The sequence below is a fragment of the Melanerpes formicivorus genome, unplaced genomic scaffold, assembly GCF_026170545.1.
Source record: "Melanerpes formicivorus ecotype bairdi unplaced genomic scaffold, bMelFor1.0.p_v2 SCAF_130, whole genome shotgun sequence".
Classification (NCBI taxonomy): Eukaryota; Metazoa; Chordata; class Aves; order Piciformes; family Picidae; genus Melanerpes; species Melanerpes formicivorus.
Genome location: NW_027142482.1, coordinates 436,316 through 450,041, shown reverse-complemented (window position 1 = coordinate 450,041; position 13,726 = coordinate 436,316). Strand labels below are relative to the sequence as shown.

Sequence of the window (13,726 nt, the reverse complement as noted above, 5' to 3'; positions counted from 1 at the left end):
AGGAGTGGAGGTTATCTCTGCCCTTCCTCTTGCTATTAATGCATTTATAGCAGGACTTTTTGTTGTCCTTCACAGCAGAGGCCAGACTAAGCTCCAAATGCGCTTTTACCTCCCTAATTTTCTTCCTGCAAGACCTAGCAACATCCTTAAATTTTTCACAGGTTGCCTCCCCTCTCTTCCAAAGGTGATACACCCTCTTTTTTTCCCTTAGTTCCATTAAAAGTTCTTTAACCATCCAGGCTGGCCCTCTGCCCCGGCAGCTCATCTTCTGGCACATTGGCACAGCCTGTCCCTGAGCCTTCAACAATTCTTCCTTGAAGTAGGACCAGCTCTCCTGGACCCCTTTGTTTTTAAGGGCTTTATCCCAAGGAACCCTCTGAATTAGTTCCTTGAGTAGCCTGAAGTCCGCCCTCCGGAAATCCAGAGTGGAGGTCTTCTTGCTACCCTTCTTAGCTTGACCAAATAATGAAAATTCAATTATCTCGTGGTCACTGGCCCCTAAGCACCCTCCAACCACCACATCACTCACCAACCCTTCCCTATTGGTGAAGAGGAGGTCAAGCATAGCCTTGCCCCTGGTAGGCTCTCGCAGCACCTGGGATAAGAAGCTGTCCTCCATGCTTTCTAAGAACCTCCTAGATTGCCACTTCTCTGCTATGTTAAGATCCCAGCAGATATCAGGCAAGTTGAAGTCATCCATGAGAACAAGGTCAGGCGATCTTGAGACAGCCTTAAGCTGCCTATAGAATGCTTCATCAACATTTTCCTCCTGGTTGGGTGGTCTATAACAGACTCCAACCAGGATGTCAGCCCTGTTGACCTTCCCTCTAATTCTTACCCACAGGCACTCAACCCGATCGTCCCTAATCTCCGTCTCAATGGCATCTAGTACCTCCCTGATGTACAGGGCCACCCCTCCACCCCTTCTTCCTTGCCTGTCTCTCCTGAAGAGCCTGTAGCCATCAATTGCAGCACTCCAGTCATGTGAGTCATCCCACCACGTCTCTGTGATGGCAACTACATCATAACTTTCCTGCTGCAGCAAGGCTTCCAGCTCCTCTTGTTTGTTGCCCATGCTTCGTGCATTAGTGTACATGCACTTCAGCTGGGCTGCTGGTTTCACCTCTGGCTCTGGCTTATCATCCCCAGACTCCAGCCTGGGGGGACTGGTTTCAACCCCTTCCTCCTTCAAAACTAGTTTAAAGCCCTATGTATGAGACCTGCCAATTCCCTCCCCAGAATCTTTTTCCCTTTGAGGGATAGGCCATTCTCGTACACTCTGATCTTACCCCTCCTCTGGGACAGATGTGCTCCATCTGTTGCCAGCTGGCCTGGTGCAGCAGAAAGTTTTTCAAGATCAAAAAACCCAACATTCTTTTGCCTGCACCAGCCTCTAAGCCACTTGTTGACTTCAGCTGCTGACCTGTTCCTTATGGTATTCCCTCCTGCAACTAAGGGTATAGACGAAAAATTTATTTGTGCACCTGATCCCTCAACCAGATCTCCCAGGGCCCTGAAGTCATCTTTGATAGCCCTGGGAGTTCTGGTTGCAACATCATCATTCCCTAACTGCATAACTATCAAGGGATAATAGTCAGAGGGCTGCACCATACCAGGCAGTCTTCTGGTAACATCTCCAACCATGGCTCCTGGAAGGCAACTAACCTCCCTGTGAGTAGGGTCTGGCCGACATATGGGGCCTCTGTTCCCCTCAGGAGGGAATTGCCAATAACAATAACCCTCCTCTTTTTTTTAAGGGAGCTAGTCCTGATGCCGGGGGAAGGCTGTTTAAGCTTAGGCTGTTTCACCTTAGGTCGTTTCACCTTAGGCTGTTTTGCCACAGGGAAAACCCCAGATGGTGTGTCCTCCGATATCAGAATCACCTCACCCTCAACCTCCAATGCCCCGTACTTGTTTTCCAAGGGCAGTGGGGGGGGTAGGGGGGGCAAGAAGGTTTAACCTTGTATCTTTTGATAGGAACCTGCATCCATTCCCCTCTGCTTTTTGGATAACTGGCCTCTGCTGGGGGGGCCTGCAGAGCCTGGTTACTCAGGTTCGTCACCCTTCTGCAATTGCATACATCTCTAAATCTAGCAACCTTGTCCTTCAGTCCGGCCACCAGGCTAAGCAGACAGTCAATCTGCTCACACCTAAAGCAGGAGCCGTCCCCTCTACCCTGCATCTCAAGTGCCAGGCTCCAGCACTGTCTGCAGCTAGATGCCTGGACACCTACCTCTTGCTTATGACACCTACCTATCAGTTTATATTCCCCCTCAGTCTGAGTCGAGACTGACTTTTTAAAGGAGTTATTGCGGCGAGTTACCACCATGGCCAGCCCTGCCCACGGAACCTACTGGAGAAAGTTTGTTTTTTTTTAAAAATTGTGGCGGCGCGCGCATCCGAGTGAGAAGTCGGGCTGAAATGGAAGCTGCCGCGAGCTGCCGCGGGCTTTTAGACTGCCGCGGCACGCAGGGACCCGAACGATCCCGAACACGTGGAGAATCAGTGAGAGCCACAGTATCACACAGTACCACAGTATCACTTAGGTTGGAAAGGACCTCGAGGATCATCGAGTCCAACCTATCAACACAGACCCCATGACTAGACCATGGCACCAAGTGCCACGTCCAATCTCCCCTTGAACGCCTCCAGGGTCGATGACTCAACCATCTCCCTGGGCAACCTGTTCCAATGCCGAATGATGCGCTCGGTGAAGAATTTCCTCCTCACCTCGAGTCTAAACCTCCCCTGGCGCAGCTTGAGACTCTGTCCCCTTGTTCTGGTGCTGGTTGCCTGGGAGAAGAGGCCAACCCCTTCCTGGCTACAACCTCCCTTCAGGTAGTTGTAGAGGGCAATGAGGTCACCCCTGAGCCTCATCTTCTCCAGGTTAAACAATCCCAGCTCCCTCAGCCTCTCCTCATAGGGCTTGTGTTCAAGGCCTCTCCCCAGCCTTGTTGCCCTTCTCTGGACACCTTCAAGTGTTTCGATGTCCTTCTTAAACTGAGGGGCCCAGAACTGGACACAGTACTCAAGGTGCGGCCTAACCAAAGCAGAGTACAGGGGTACTATGACCTCCCTGCTCCTGCTGGCCACACTATTCCTAATGCAGGCCAGGATGCCATTGGCCCTCCTGGCCACCTGGGCACACTGCTGGCTCATATTCAGGTGGCTGTCGATCAGCACCCCCAGGTCCCTCTCTGTTTGGGTGCTCTCCAGCCACTCCGACCCCAGCCTGTAGCTCTGCATGGGATTGCCGTAGCCAAAGTGCAGCACTCGGCACTTGGACTTATTGAAAGCCATCCCATTGGACTCTGCCCATCTGTCCAGTCGGTCGAGGTCCCTCTGCAGAGCCTTTCTATCCTCTAACTGACTAACATCTGCCCCTAACTTGGTGTCATCTGCAAACTTGCTGATGACTGACTCTACCCCTTCATCCAGATCATCGATGAATATGTTGAAGAGGACAGGGCCCAGCACTGATCCCTGGGGGACACCACTGGTGCCTGGCCTCCAGCTGGATGTGGCACCATTCACTACCACTCTCTGGGCCCGGCCCTCCAGCCAGTTCCTAACCCAGCACAGAGTGTAATGGTCCAATCCACGAGCTGACAGCTTAGTCAGCAGTTTGCTGTGGGGGACGGTGTCAAAGGCCTTGCTGACCACATCCACAGGCCTCCCCACATCCACCAGACGGGTCACCTGATCATAGAAAGAGATCAGGTTGGAGAGGCAGGATCTGCCCTTCCTAAATCCATGTTGGCTGGACCTGAGCCCTTGGCCATCCTTCAGGTGTGCAGTTATTGCCGCCAGGATAATCTGCTCCATCACTTTCCCTGGCACTGAGGTCAGGCTGCCTGGCCTGGAGTTTCCAGGTTCCTCCATCCGACCCTTCTTGTGGATGGGGACCACGTTGGCCAGTTTCCAGTCATCTGGGACCTCACCAGTGAGCCAGGACTGAAGGAAAATGATGGAGAGTGGCCTAGCCAGCACATCTGCCAGCTCTCTCAGCACCCTAGGATGGATCCCATCCGGTCCCATGGACTTGTGAGTGTCCAAGTGGCTCAGCAGGTCCCGAACTAATTCCTCATGGATTTCTGGGGCACCACACTGCTCCCCGACCCCATCGCCCAGCTCCGGAGGCCACTCGTCCTGAACTCCTCCTGCCTTGCTGTTAAAAATTGAGGCAAAGAAGGTGTTCGGGACCTCAGCTTTCTCCTTGTCTTCAGTCACCATGTTCCCCTCCAGGTCCAATAGGGAGTGCAGGTTCTTCCTGCCCTTCTTCTTATTGTTAATATATTTATAAAAATGCTTTTTATTATCTTTGACTGAGGTGGCCAGCTTCAGTTCCAGCTGGGCCTTAGCCTCCCTAATTTTATTCCTACATAATCTAACAGCTTCCTTGAACATACCTCGAGAAGCCTTCCCCTCCTTCCAAAGGTGATGCAGCCTCTTCTTCCCCCTTAAATCCTCCAGGAGCTGCTTGCTCATCCAGGCCGGTCGCCTTCCCCGCCGGCTTGCCTTCCGGCACGTGGGAACCGCCAATTCCTGTGCCTTCAAGAGCTCCTGTTTGAAGTAGGTCCAACCCTCCTGAACCCCTTGGTTCATGAGGGCTGGTACCCAGGGGACTTTGCAGACAAATTTCTTAAATAGGCTGAAGTTCGCCCTTCGGAAGTCCAAGGTGAAGGTTCTGTTGGTGCTCCTCCCTAGCTCCCTGCATATTGAAAACTTCACTATCTCGTGGTCACTGCACCCTAGGCAGCCTCCCACGGTCACGTCTCCCACCAGCCCTTCCCTATTGCAGAACAGCAGGTCAAGCAGAGCCTGTCCCCTGGTAGGCTCGCTTAACAGCTGTGTCAGGAAGCAGTCCTCCATTCGCTCCAGGAATCTTCTGGACTGCCTCCTCCCTCCTGAATGAAGTTCCCAGCAGATATCTGGGAGGTTGAAGTCACCAACAAGGACAAGATCTGATGATCTTGAGACAGCCTCCATTTGCTTGTAGAACAACTCATCAGCCTCCTCATCCTGGTTGGGTGGTCTGTAACAGATTCCAATCAGGATGTCAGACTTGTTAGGCTGTCCTCTGATTTTGACCCACAGGCTCTCAACTCCCTCATCTTCCACCTCAAGTTGTGTGGCAGAGATTGACTCTCTAATATACAGAGCCACCCCTCCTCCTCTTCTCCCTCGCCTGTCCCTCCTAAAGAGCCTGTAACCCCTCATTGTAGCACTCCAATCATGGGTGCTGTCCCACCAAGTTTCTGAGATGGCAACTACATCATAGTCGCCCTGATGGATTAGGACCTCCAACTCTTCTTGCTTGTTGCCCAGGCTGTGTGCATTGGTGTACATGCATCGCAGCTGGGTTCCTGACTTCTTAACTGACCCTACCTTGTGCTCTACTCTTACCTCTGCAGAGGGACCGATTGCCTCACCCACCCCCTTCAGACCTAGTTTAAAGCCCTCCTAATGAGCCCTGCCTACTCCAGTGCCAGGACTCTCTTACCCCTTCTAGATAGATGCACCGCATCAGGACCCAGCACGTCAGGTGCAGTGAAAGTTGTCCCATGGTCCTAGAACCCAAAGTTCTGCCTCTGGCACCATCCCCTCAGCCAATTGTTGATGGTGTGGGTTCTCCCATTCCTCTCAGTGTACACCCCTGCCACTGAGGGAACGGGGCAGAACACCACTTGAGCTCCTGCCCCATCAATCAATTGTCCAAGGGCCCTGAACTCCTCCTTAATTGCCTTGGTGCCCTTCCTGTCAATCTCATCACTTCCAGCCTGTATCACCAGCAGAGGGTAATAGTCAGAGGGCTGGATTAATTTAGGGAGTCTCTTTGCAATGTCCCTAACCCCTGTCCCTGGTAGGGAGCAGACCTCCCTGTGGGATGGGTCGGGACGACATATGGGTCCCTCAGTACCCCCCAGGAGAGAGTCCCCAACAACTATAACCCTTCTCCTTTTTTTGTGGAGCTGGTCGTTATAGCTGGTGGGGTCCGCTTGGCCTTAGGCTCCCCTCTGGATGGCTTCTCCTCAGCCTCAGCCCTCTCATGCTTACTGCCCTTAGCCTGCAGGGCCTCATACTTATTATGCAAGGGCAGCGGAGGAGGAGGAGAGGGTCGGGGTGGATTTCTCTTGCCACCCCTGGCAGGGACCTGTATCCATCCCTCTCCACTTCCAGGGACCCTTCCCTCAGCAGGGGAGATCTGCAGAGCCTTCTCCCACAAGTCTAACTCCCTTTCACTTTCCCTTATTGTCCTTAGCCTAGCTACCTCCTCCTTCAGCTCGGCCACTTCATCCTTCAGCTCTGCCACCATGCTGAGGAGAAAATTCACCTGCTCACACCGGACACAGGTGTCCTCTCTCTCCCTCTCTATTTCAAGTGCCAGGCTGAAGCACTCTCTGCAGCTGGCAGCCTGGACTCCAGCATGTTGGTAAAACAGCCCTGTCTGGGCAGATGCTGCTATTTTACTCTTCGTCCCGAGTGATGACCATGATGCAACGTTTAAGGTTTGGTTTTTCTGTTTGGGTGGGTGTGGGTTTTTTTTGGGTTTTTTTTTTTTTTGTCACCCAGCCGTTAGACAGCTACTGAACCAATTCCTGCCGAGCGCAGAGACTCTGTGTGGGTCCTTCAGGTCAAAAACAGCAGCAGTCCGTGCTTTTCCGAGGCTTCTGGTCTCGATGTGTGTTCCCAATGGAACTTACTGCTGAAATGGAAGCTGCCGCGAGCTGCCGCGGGCTTTTAAACTGCCGCGGCACGCAGGGACCCGAACGATCCCGAACACATGGAGAATCGGTGAGAGCCGATTCCTGCCGAGTGCAGAGACTCTGTGCAGGTCCTTCAGGTCAAAAACAGCAGCAGTCCATGCTTTTCCGAGGCTTCTGGTCTCGATGTGTGTTCCCGATGGAGCTTACCGCTGAAATGGAAGGCCTTGACCCCCCAAAAAGGGGACAAGCTACATGTGCCATGTGGCAAATGTGTGTGCAGGAAATGGCAAAATCTGGCAGCATTTCAGGAGCTGAAAGGAGTGAATTGTGCTGCAGCTCTGCATGTGTCAGCTGGGAGATGAGCAGCAGCCCATGGGCACTGTGCCCTCCTATCAAACCTCATTTTCTCTTGGGGATGTGGAGTGGCAGCTCCAGGAGAACTGCAAAAAGAAAGCTGAGAGAAATGGTCAGGGAGAGAAGGAAGCCAAACTCTTTCCACTGAGTCTCTTTGGGCTGCAGGTGTGTGAAAGGTGCTGGGGCGGTCAGGTTTGGGCAGGAGCCAGAGACTCTTGCAGCATCCCAGTGAGGGCTGAAGAGGTTTAGCAAGAAGCTGCTCAAGTCCCTTCCCCCTTTGCTGCATCTCCAGAGAGCATGAACCTCCCTTTGTGTGTGTCCTGAGGCCTGGTGTGATCTTCTCTTGGGGAGTGGCCAGCAGAGAGGTGTGTGCAGTGGAGGTGAGCACAGAATTGGTGTAGTGGGGGCAGACCCAGGGAGGAGAGGTGGGGCCAGAGCAAGATCTGCTGGCAAATGCAGCTGCAGGCAGCAGAGCCCTGGGCAGGCTGTGGGAGGAAGCTGCAGGCAAAGCCTAGGAGAGGCTATGTGGAGTCAGCTGTGTTGTGGTGCTGCCCTACAGCTGTGTGCTGGGGGCTGTGTGCTGAGCAAGGAACTGAGTCTGTACTTGTTGAGGCCTTCCATCTTGAGCAGCCCTGGCTGTGTGCTGTGCCTGTGCTGCTGAGCTTGGGAGCTGCCCCCAGCCAGGCTGAGCTGTGCTGCCTGGTCCTGGGCCATGCTGAGCCATCCCTTGCAGGTCAGTGCTCTCCTCTAAGCCTTTTGCTTCTCTCTGCCAGGGTCTGAGTTCCTCTTTCTGCATCAGCCCTGCCTCTGTGTGCTTGGGAAGAGCAGAGTTTGCAGATCTGCCCCTTGGAGCAGCCTAGGAGGTGAAGAACCCAGACTGGGGCAACAACAGGATCCCCCCCAGGGCTCCTCTGAACCTTCTTCAGCCCCTCCACCCCATCTTGCCCACCACGTTTCACCTCTCCAGAGACTCTGAAGAGCATCAGGTATTGTGGAGTCTGGGGACTCCCCAGGGTTTTTGGGGTCAGTTGTGTGGCAGGAAGGGATATTTGGAATGTGGAGGGTGGTGGGAGAAGATCAAAGGTTATTTGGTGTTTTTTGGTCAGTGCTGCTGCCTCCATTCTGTAAGGCAGGAGAGATCAAAGGACAGGGCCCGGGCCAGGAACCACCCTGCCAATGCTGCGAGGCTCAAGGAGAGTGGGACAAGACCTCTTGTAAGCCGCAGCGTACCTCAGGCCGCTGATCACAGGAACCTGGGGTCTCAGCGCACATATTAGAGGTTTGAGCCCACACTATGGAAGAAACTTAAGGTTTGAGGGCTCCTCTGTATTTCCTCCAGGTGGATGTTGGGAGGTGTTGGGAGTCAGGGACTCTCATGACCCAGACAAGATCTTGGGGTTTGAGCTCCTGGGCTCAGGTAATTCCATCTTCCCTATTGCACAGCTGTCACCCCTTCCTGCCACAGTATGGCCTCACAGAAGGACCCAGGCAAGAGCTGGGAGGAGAAGGAGCCCCCAGAGATCAAGTTGGAGAAGCCCAAGTGGATCCTCAAGGCAGAGGAGGAGGGGAAGGGGCATGAAAAAGATTACAAGATGGGTGATGATGAGGAGGAGGAGAACAATAACTATGAGGAGGATGAGTATGAAGAGGAGGAGAATGATGAGGATGCAGGTGACCAGGATGAGGAGAAAGAATGTATGGAGGAGGATGAAGCCAGAGCAGGTCCCTCTGGTCCACCCAAGCAGCTGAATCAGTGCCCTGAGTGTGGGCAGAGCTTCCCAACTGGCTCAGAACCGATGAAGCACCAGTGCCCCCACCCCGGCATCCAGCCCTTCCTCTGTGGTGACTGTGGCAAGAGGTTCAGACGAAGCTGTGATCTCAGCCAGCACTGCCTCACCCACACCAGTGAGAAGTCCTTTACCTGCAGGGACTGTGGTACGAGCTACAAACGCAAGTCCATGCTCACCACCCACCAGCGCATTCACTCTGGAGAGTTGTTCCCCTGTGCTGAGTGCAGCAGGAGCTTCACCACGAGCACTGCATACATCCAGCACCAATTCGTCCATAGTGGTGACAAACCGTATAGCTGTGCCGACTGCGGGAAGAGCTTCACCCAGAGCTCCAATCTTAGCCGGCACCGTCGTGTGCACACTGGTGAGAAGCCTTTCTTCTGTGCTGACTGCGGCAAGAGATTCACGGCCAAGTATACTCTGAACATGCACCGCAATGTGCACAGCACTGAGAAGTCCTTCACCTGCAGGGACTGCGGAAAGGGCTTCAAAAACAGCTCCACGCTTACCATCCACAGCCGCATCCACTCCAGAGAGAAGCTGTTCCCCTGTGCTGAGTGTGGCAAGAGCTTCACCACGAGCTCTGCATACCTCCAACATCAACTCATCCACAGCGGTGACAAACCGTACAGCTGTGCCGACTGTGGCAAGAGCTTTTCTCAGACCTCCGGGCTCTCCAAGCACCGTCTTGTGCATACTGGTGAGAAGGCTTTCAGCTGTGCTGACTGCAGTAAGAGCTTTAGACGTAGGAGCAGTCTCATTATCCACCTCCGCAGCCACACTGGTGAGAGGCCTTTCACCTGCCCCGACTGTGGCAAGAGTTTTACCCAGAGCTCCAGCCTCACCCAGCATCGTCCTGTGCATACTGGTGAGAAGGCTTTCAGCTGTGCTGACTGTGGAAAGAGTTTCACCCACCGGGGCAGTCTCATTTACCACCGCCGCAGCCATACTGGTGAGAAGCCTTTCACCTGCCCTGACTGCAGCAAGAGCTTCAGTAGCAGCTCTGACCTCACCAGGCATCGCCGCAGCCACACTAGTGACCAGCCCACAGTGTGAGAGAGGCAGAAATTGACCCACCCAGGATCTCTTGGGGTAATCCTAACCTGCCTGAGAGGGCCTATCCAGCAGATTGTACCAAACTATCATCTTTTTTACCTGCATTTCTCAGAGGCTGGGGGCTCCAGCAGGAACAAACACCTCCTGCCCTTTTGAACACCAATTAGTGCTGATGAGAACAATTACAGTGCTGAGTCAGCACAGCCAGAGCTACCATTGGAGCTGGGCAGAGCTTTGCCAGGGTTTGGTTCTTCCCGCTTTCTTTGTGTCTCCTTGGGCTAAAAATATCTGTGCCCATTGCCCAGTTGTGTCAATAAAAATCCCAAACTCACCAAATCCTCTCTGTTTGCTTTTATTGCAGACATTTGTTGCCTAGGAAATGGGGCTGGAGCTGTGTGCCGTGTTCAGGGAGGTCCAAGTGAGGTTCTCAGAAGAATCTTGAGACTGTGTTGCTAGGGATTGTCTCAGGGGTATGTCAGAGAGTTTTTTGAGGTGGGGTGTCAAGGGATGTTAGCTGTTTGAAGGGTGTCCTGAAGGGTCAAACCCGAAAACATGCCCTAGCCCAGACAGTTGTGAACTGTGTGTGTGCCCCTGGCCATGCTTGTCTATGCCCCATCCTACAGGTGCAGTTATCAGGGTTCTGTGTTACGAAAGGGAATTAATTGTCTTGGGACAGTATTTAAACCAGCCAAGAAGTTAGACAACTTGCCTTGTTTTCACCCAGACAGCAACAAGAGCCAAATGCTGCCAGAGTTGCAGCTGAAGAGCCTGCACCAACAGGCAGCAACTGCACCTAGGCCTTGCACCTGGACCAAGGCAGAAAGGGGAAAAGCTCCAAGAGATTTGAATCCCAGAAGAGGCTACAGCCTGGCAACAGAGCAGACAAGAGGGAGACCCCTAGCCCTCTCTGAGCCAAAGGCAATCTCCAGACCATAAACTGGGCACAAGAAGAGAGAGACCCCTAGCCATCTCCTAGCCAAGGACTGCTCAAATTATAGCCACAGCATCTGGGCAGGTACCGGACTGAGAAGCAAGTCATGAGTCCCCGGCTAACCTGCTACAGAATCCCATCTGTGGCAAACCACAGAACCTTCCTTTCCAATTGGAATTGCTGTGTTGGAAGCTCTTAGGTCTGTGCTTAAAGTCACTGAACTGTCTTGAGATGTGGAATGTAATACCCACAACCCAACGCCAGAACCTGTGAATGTACTTTGTAAATCAGTCAGGACAGTGTTTGGAGATACCACTGCCCAAGAGATTCAATAGTAAAGGATATAAAATATTCATTTGATTACAGAGGGGCTGGAGGGTTCCAGGATTGACTTTCAGCATCTATGGAGGGTATAGAGGGGATCTCAGGGAGGTCTTCAGAAGCACTCAGGAAGCTTCTGTCAGCTTCCCACTAAGGAGCTCTGCTTCTTTCCAGCAGGCTTGGGGCTTCCAAAAGCCTTCTCCTTAGCTCAGCAGTGTTCCTGATGGATTCCTGCTGACCTGGATCTTCCCTCAAGCTTTCCACCCACCCAGAAGTGGGAAAAGATTTTTTTTTGAGTGCTGAGGAGTTTTTAGGAGCTTGAAGAGTTGTATTTGGTTTGGCTGAGCTGGAGTTAATTCTCTTCAGAGCATCTTTCTAGTGCTGGGTTTTGCAGTACTGGAGCTGATACCACATCAGTGTTTTGGCTACTACTGAACAAGCCTCCAGGCTCTGCTTTCCCAATATTTCCCTGTCCCAGAAGTACACTGTGGGGTTGTGATGGATTGAGTTGAATCTGCTGCTGTTATTCAGAGCATGCTGCAGTCATGCCAGCTTCAAAAAGTGAAAGTGCTGACTGCAGCAAAGTCTGATGGGGCTTGAAGTTCAGGCTTCCTATTCTGGTTGCTGCTTCTGGGTTCCAGCTTCCTGGGTGTGGGCAGCTCTCTGGAGGCAGCACAACAGGTGGCATTTGCCCAGCTCTTGGTTTGGGTCATCCAATCCCACCCCTCTGCAGTCAGCAGGGACATCCTCCACTAGATCAGGCTGCCCAGAGCCCTGTTGAGTCTCACTTAAAATATCTCCAGGGATGAAGCCTCAGCCACCTCCCTGGCAACCTGTTCCAGTGTTCCACCACCCTCACAGTAAAGAACTTGTTCCTACACATCTGTTATGATTGTGAGGAGGTTATTAATATTCAATAGGTGGAATGATTAATAAAAAATATTAATAACTTTTGAGCATCAGTTCATGTGGCATGATAATTTGCTCTTTGCCTCATTAGAGCCTCAAGAATTAGATATTTCAGGGACTTTACAAGCAGAAAGCTGTATGTACCTGCAGCACAGATCTGGAGCTGATATTGTACTATGATCTTTAATCACACTCCCTTTGCCTTAAAGCCATGCAGACTTAGCCTAACAGCTGAATGAGATGATCATGTAGGTTTGTAGAATAAAGGTGAACACATAGCAGCCAGGATAATCTTGCTTCAAATTGCTACAGCGAAGCACCAGCTCAGCTAAGGGAACTGGCATCTTGGGTTGTAAAACAAGACAATGAAACATCAAAAATGTTGCTTGAATTAGCCACTGATGTGGAGAGTGTCAGCCATGCCAGGCGGCAAAATCGAGCTGCTGTTGGCTCTTTGTTATCAGCTCATGGTCAGGGCTGGACAGAATTTGATGGTCTATGTTCTACACACTGAAGTGTTCATTCTGAACATAGACATAAGAGTATTACAAACTGAGTTGTGAATACTGCTTATTGGATTAATCCTGGTGTTGGCAGTGCCCTGTTCATTCTCATGTCTGCAAAGGGCCCTGCAGAAGATAATGAGCCCTGGGCAAAAAGATAAAGCAGGTGGCTATGGGCAGCTTTAACTTTGAACAAAGCAGAGCTTTGCCCTTGAATCAGGAATGTAAACAACTCCAGGGAAGAAGATCTATGAATAACAAAGGAAGAAACAGAGAGAAGTCCCCAGGCTACCAAAAGGGGGAGAGAGGTGCATGGATACCAAGCCTAAACCAATCACTTAAGTACAAAGGGCACATGGACACAGAAAGGAAAATATGTAAGCCATGATGTATATTAATCAAGTAGCCTCTGCTTCTGGCTGGTGCTTGAGCACATCTTGATGTTATCCTTTTTCTTCACCACCAACACTGCACAGCCTTAGCTGTTGAGTTTTTCCAGTTCTCTGAGTCACTTCTTCCTGTTGTTTGTTTGGAGAACCTTGAGTTTTTCCTTCCATCAACTAGCCAGAAAAAGTGCTCACCTTTCACTACCTGTTTGGGAATCTCTTGGTTTTGTCACAAGATATTGGTTTGGTCACCAGTTGTGTTCAGACTTTTCCCAAACCTTCACAAAGTACAGCTTGGAAGGTTCAGAGTGGAGAGGAGGCCAAAGAAATGTCCCTCAAAGGGCAGAGCTGCTATGCATGAGGCCATCCAGAGGTGTCAGAAAATGGCAGGGAGAGCTGAGATAGCTCAGGGAAGGGATGGAAATGGTAGGGGGGGAGCTGGGTGGGGAAGCAAGATTGGTGTCAGCAGCCTGAAGGGAAAGAGCTGCAGGCATGGGACAATGTAGGAGAGGCTGCAGTAGGGGTGGCCAAGGGCTCTGGGAAGGCTGAGAGGCCCAAAAGGACCAAGGCCTTTGTGCCTTTGGCTCTGGCAGTTGCCTCTGCCACCAAGGCCTGTGAGGAGAAACTTTGCTTTGAGGCTTTGAGGTTCTTCTATTCCGAGGGCAGTGGTCAGGACTTGGCCTTTCTGCTTCATAGACCAAAGGCAAGTTTTTCTTCTCTGTACTTTACCTTTATCTGTACTTTGCCTTTATCTCCCTGCAATCGTGGC

At 51.9% G+C, this 13,726-nt stretch overlaps 1 protein-coding gene across 2 annotated transcripts in view; it reads left to right on the top strand.

The window, feature by feature from the left end:
- The window catches only part of LOC137456557 (zinc finger protein ZFP2-like), a 30,102-nt gene extending 19,871 nt beyond the window's left edge, over positions 1 to 10,231 (top strand). Inside the window, exons 2-3 of one of the 2 annotated variants that reach the window (XM_068168055.1) lie at positions 7,835 to 8,047; positions 8,527 to 10,231. In XM_068168055.1, coding sequence (XP_068024156.1) covers positions 8,528 to 9,907 — 1,380 coding nt within the window. In that variant the 5' untranslated portion in view covers positions 7,835 to 8,047; position 8,527 and the 3' untranslated portion in view covers positions 9,908 to 10,231. Of the gene's footprint in view, positions 1 to 7,834; positions 8,048 to 8,504 lie in introns of both variants that reach the window. The other variant, XM_068168054.1, reaches the window with a different exon arrangement.
- Positions 10,232 to 13,726: the final 3,495 nt, after the last annotated feature.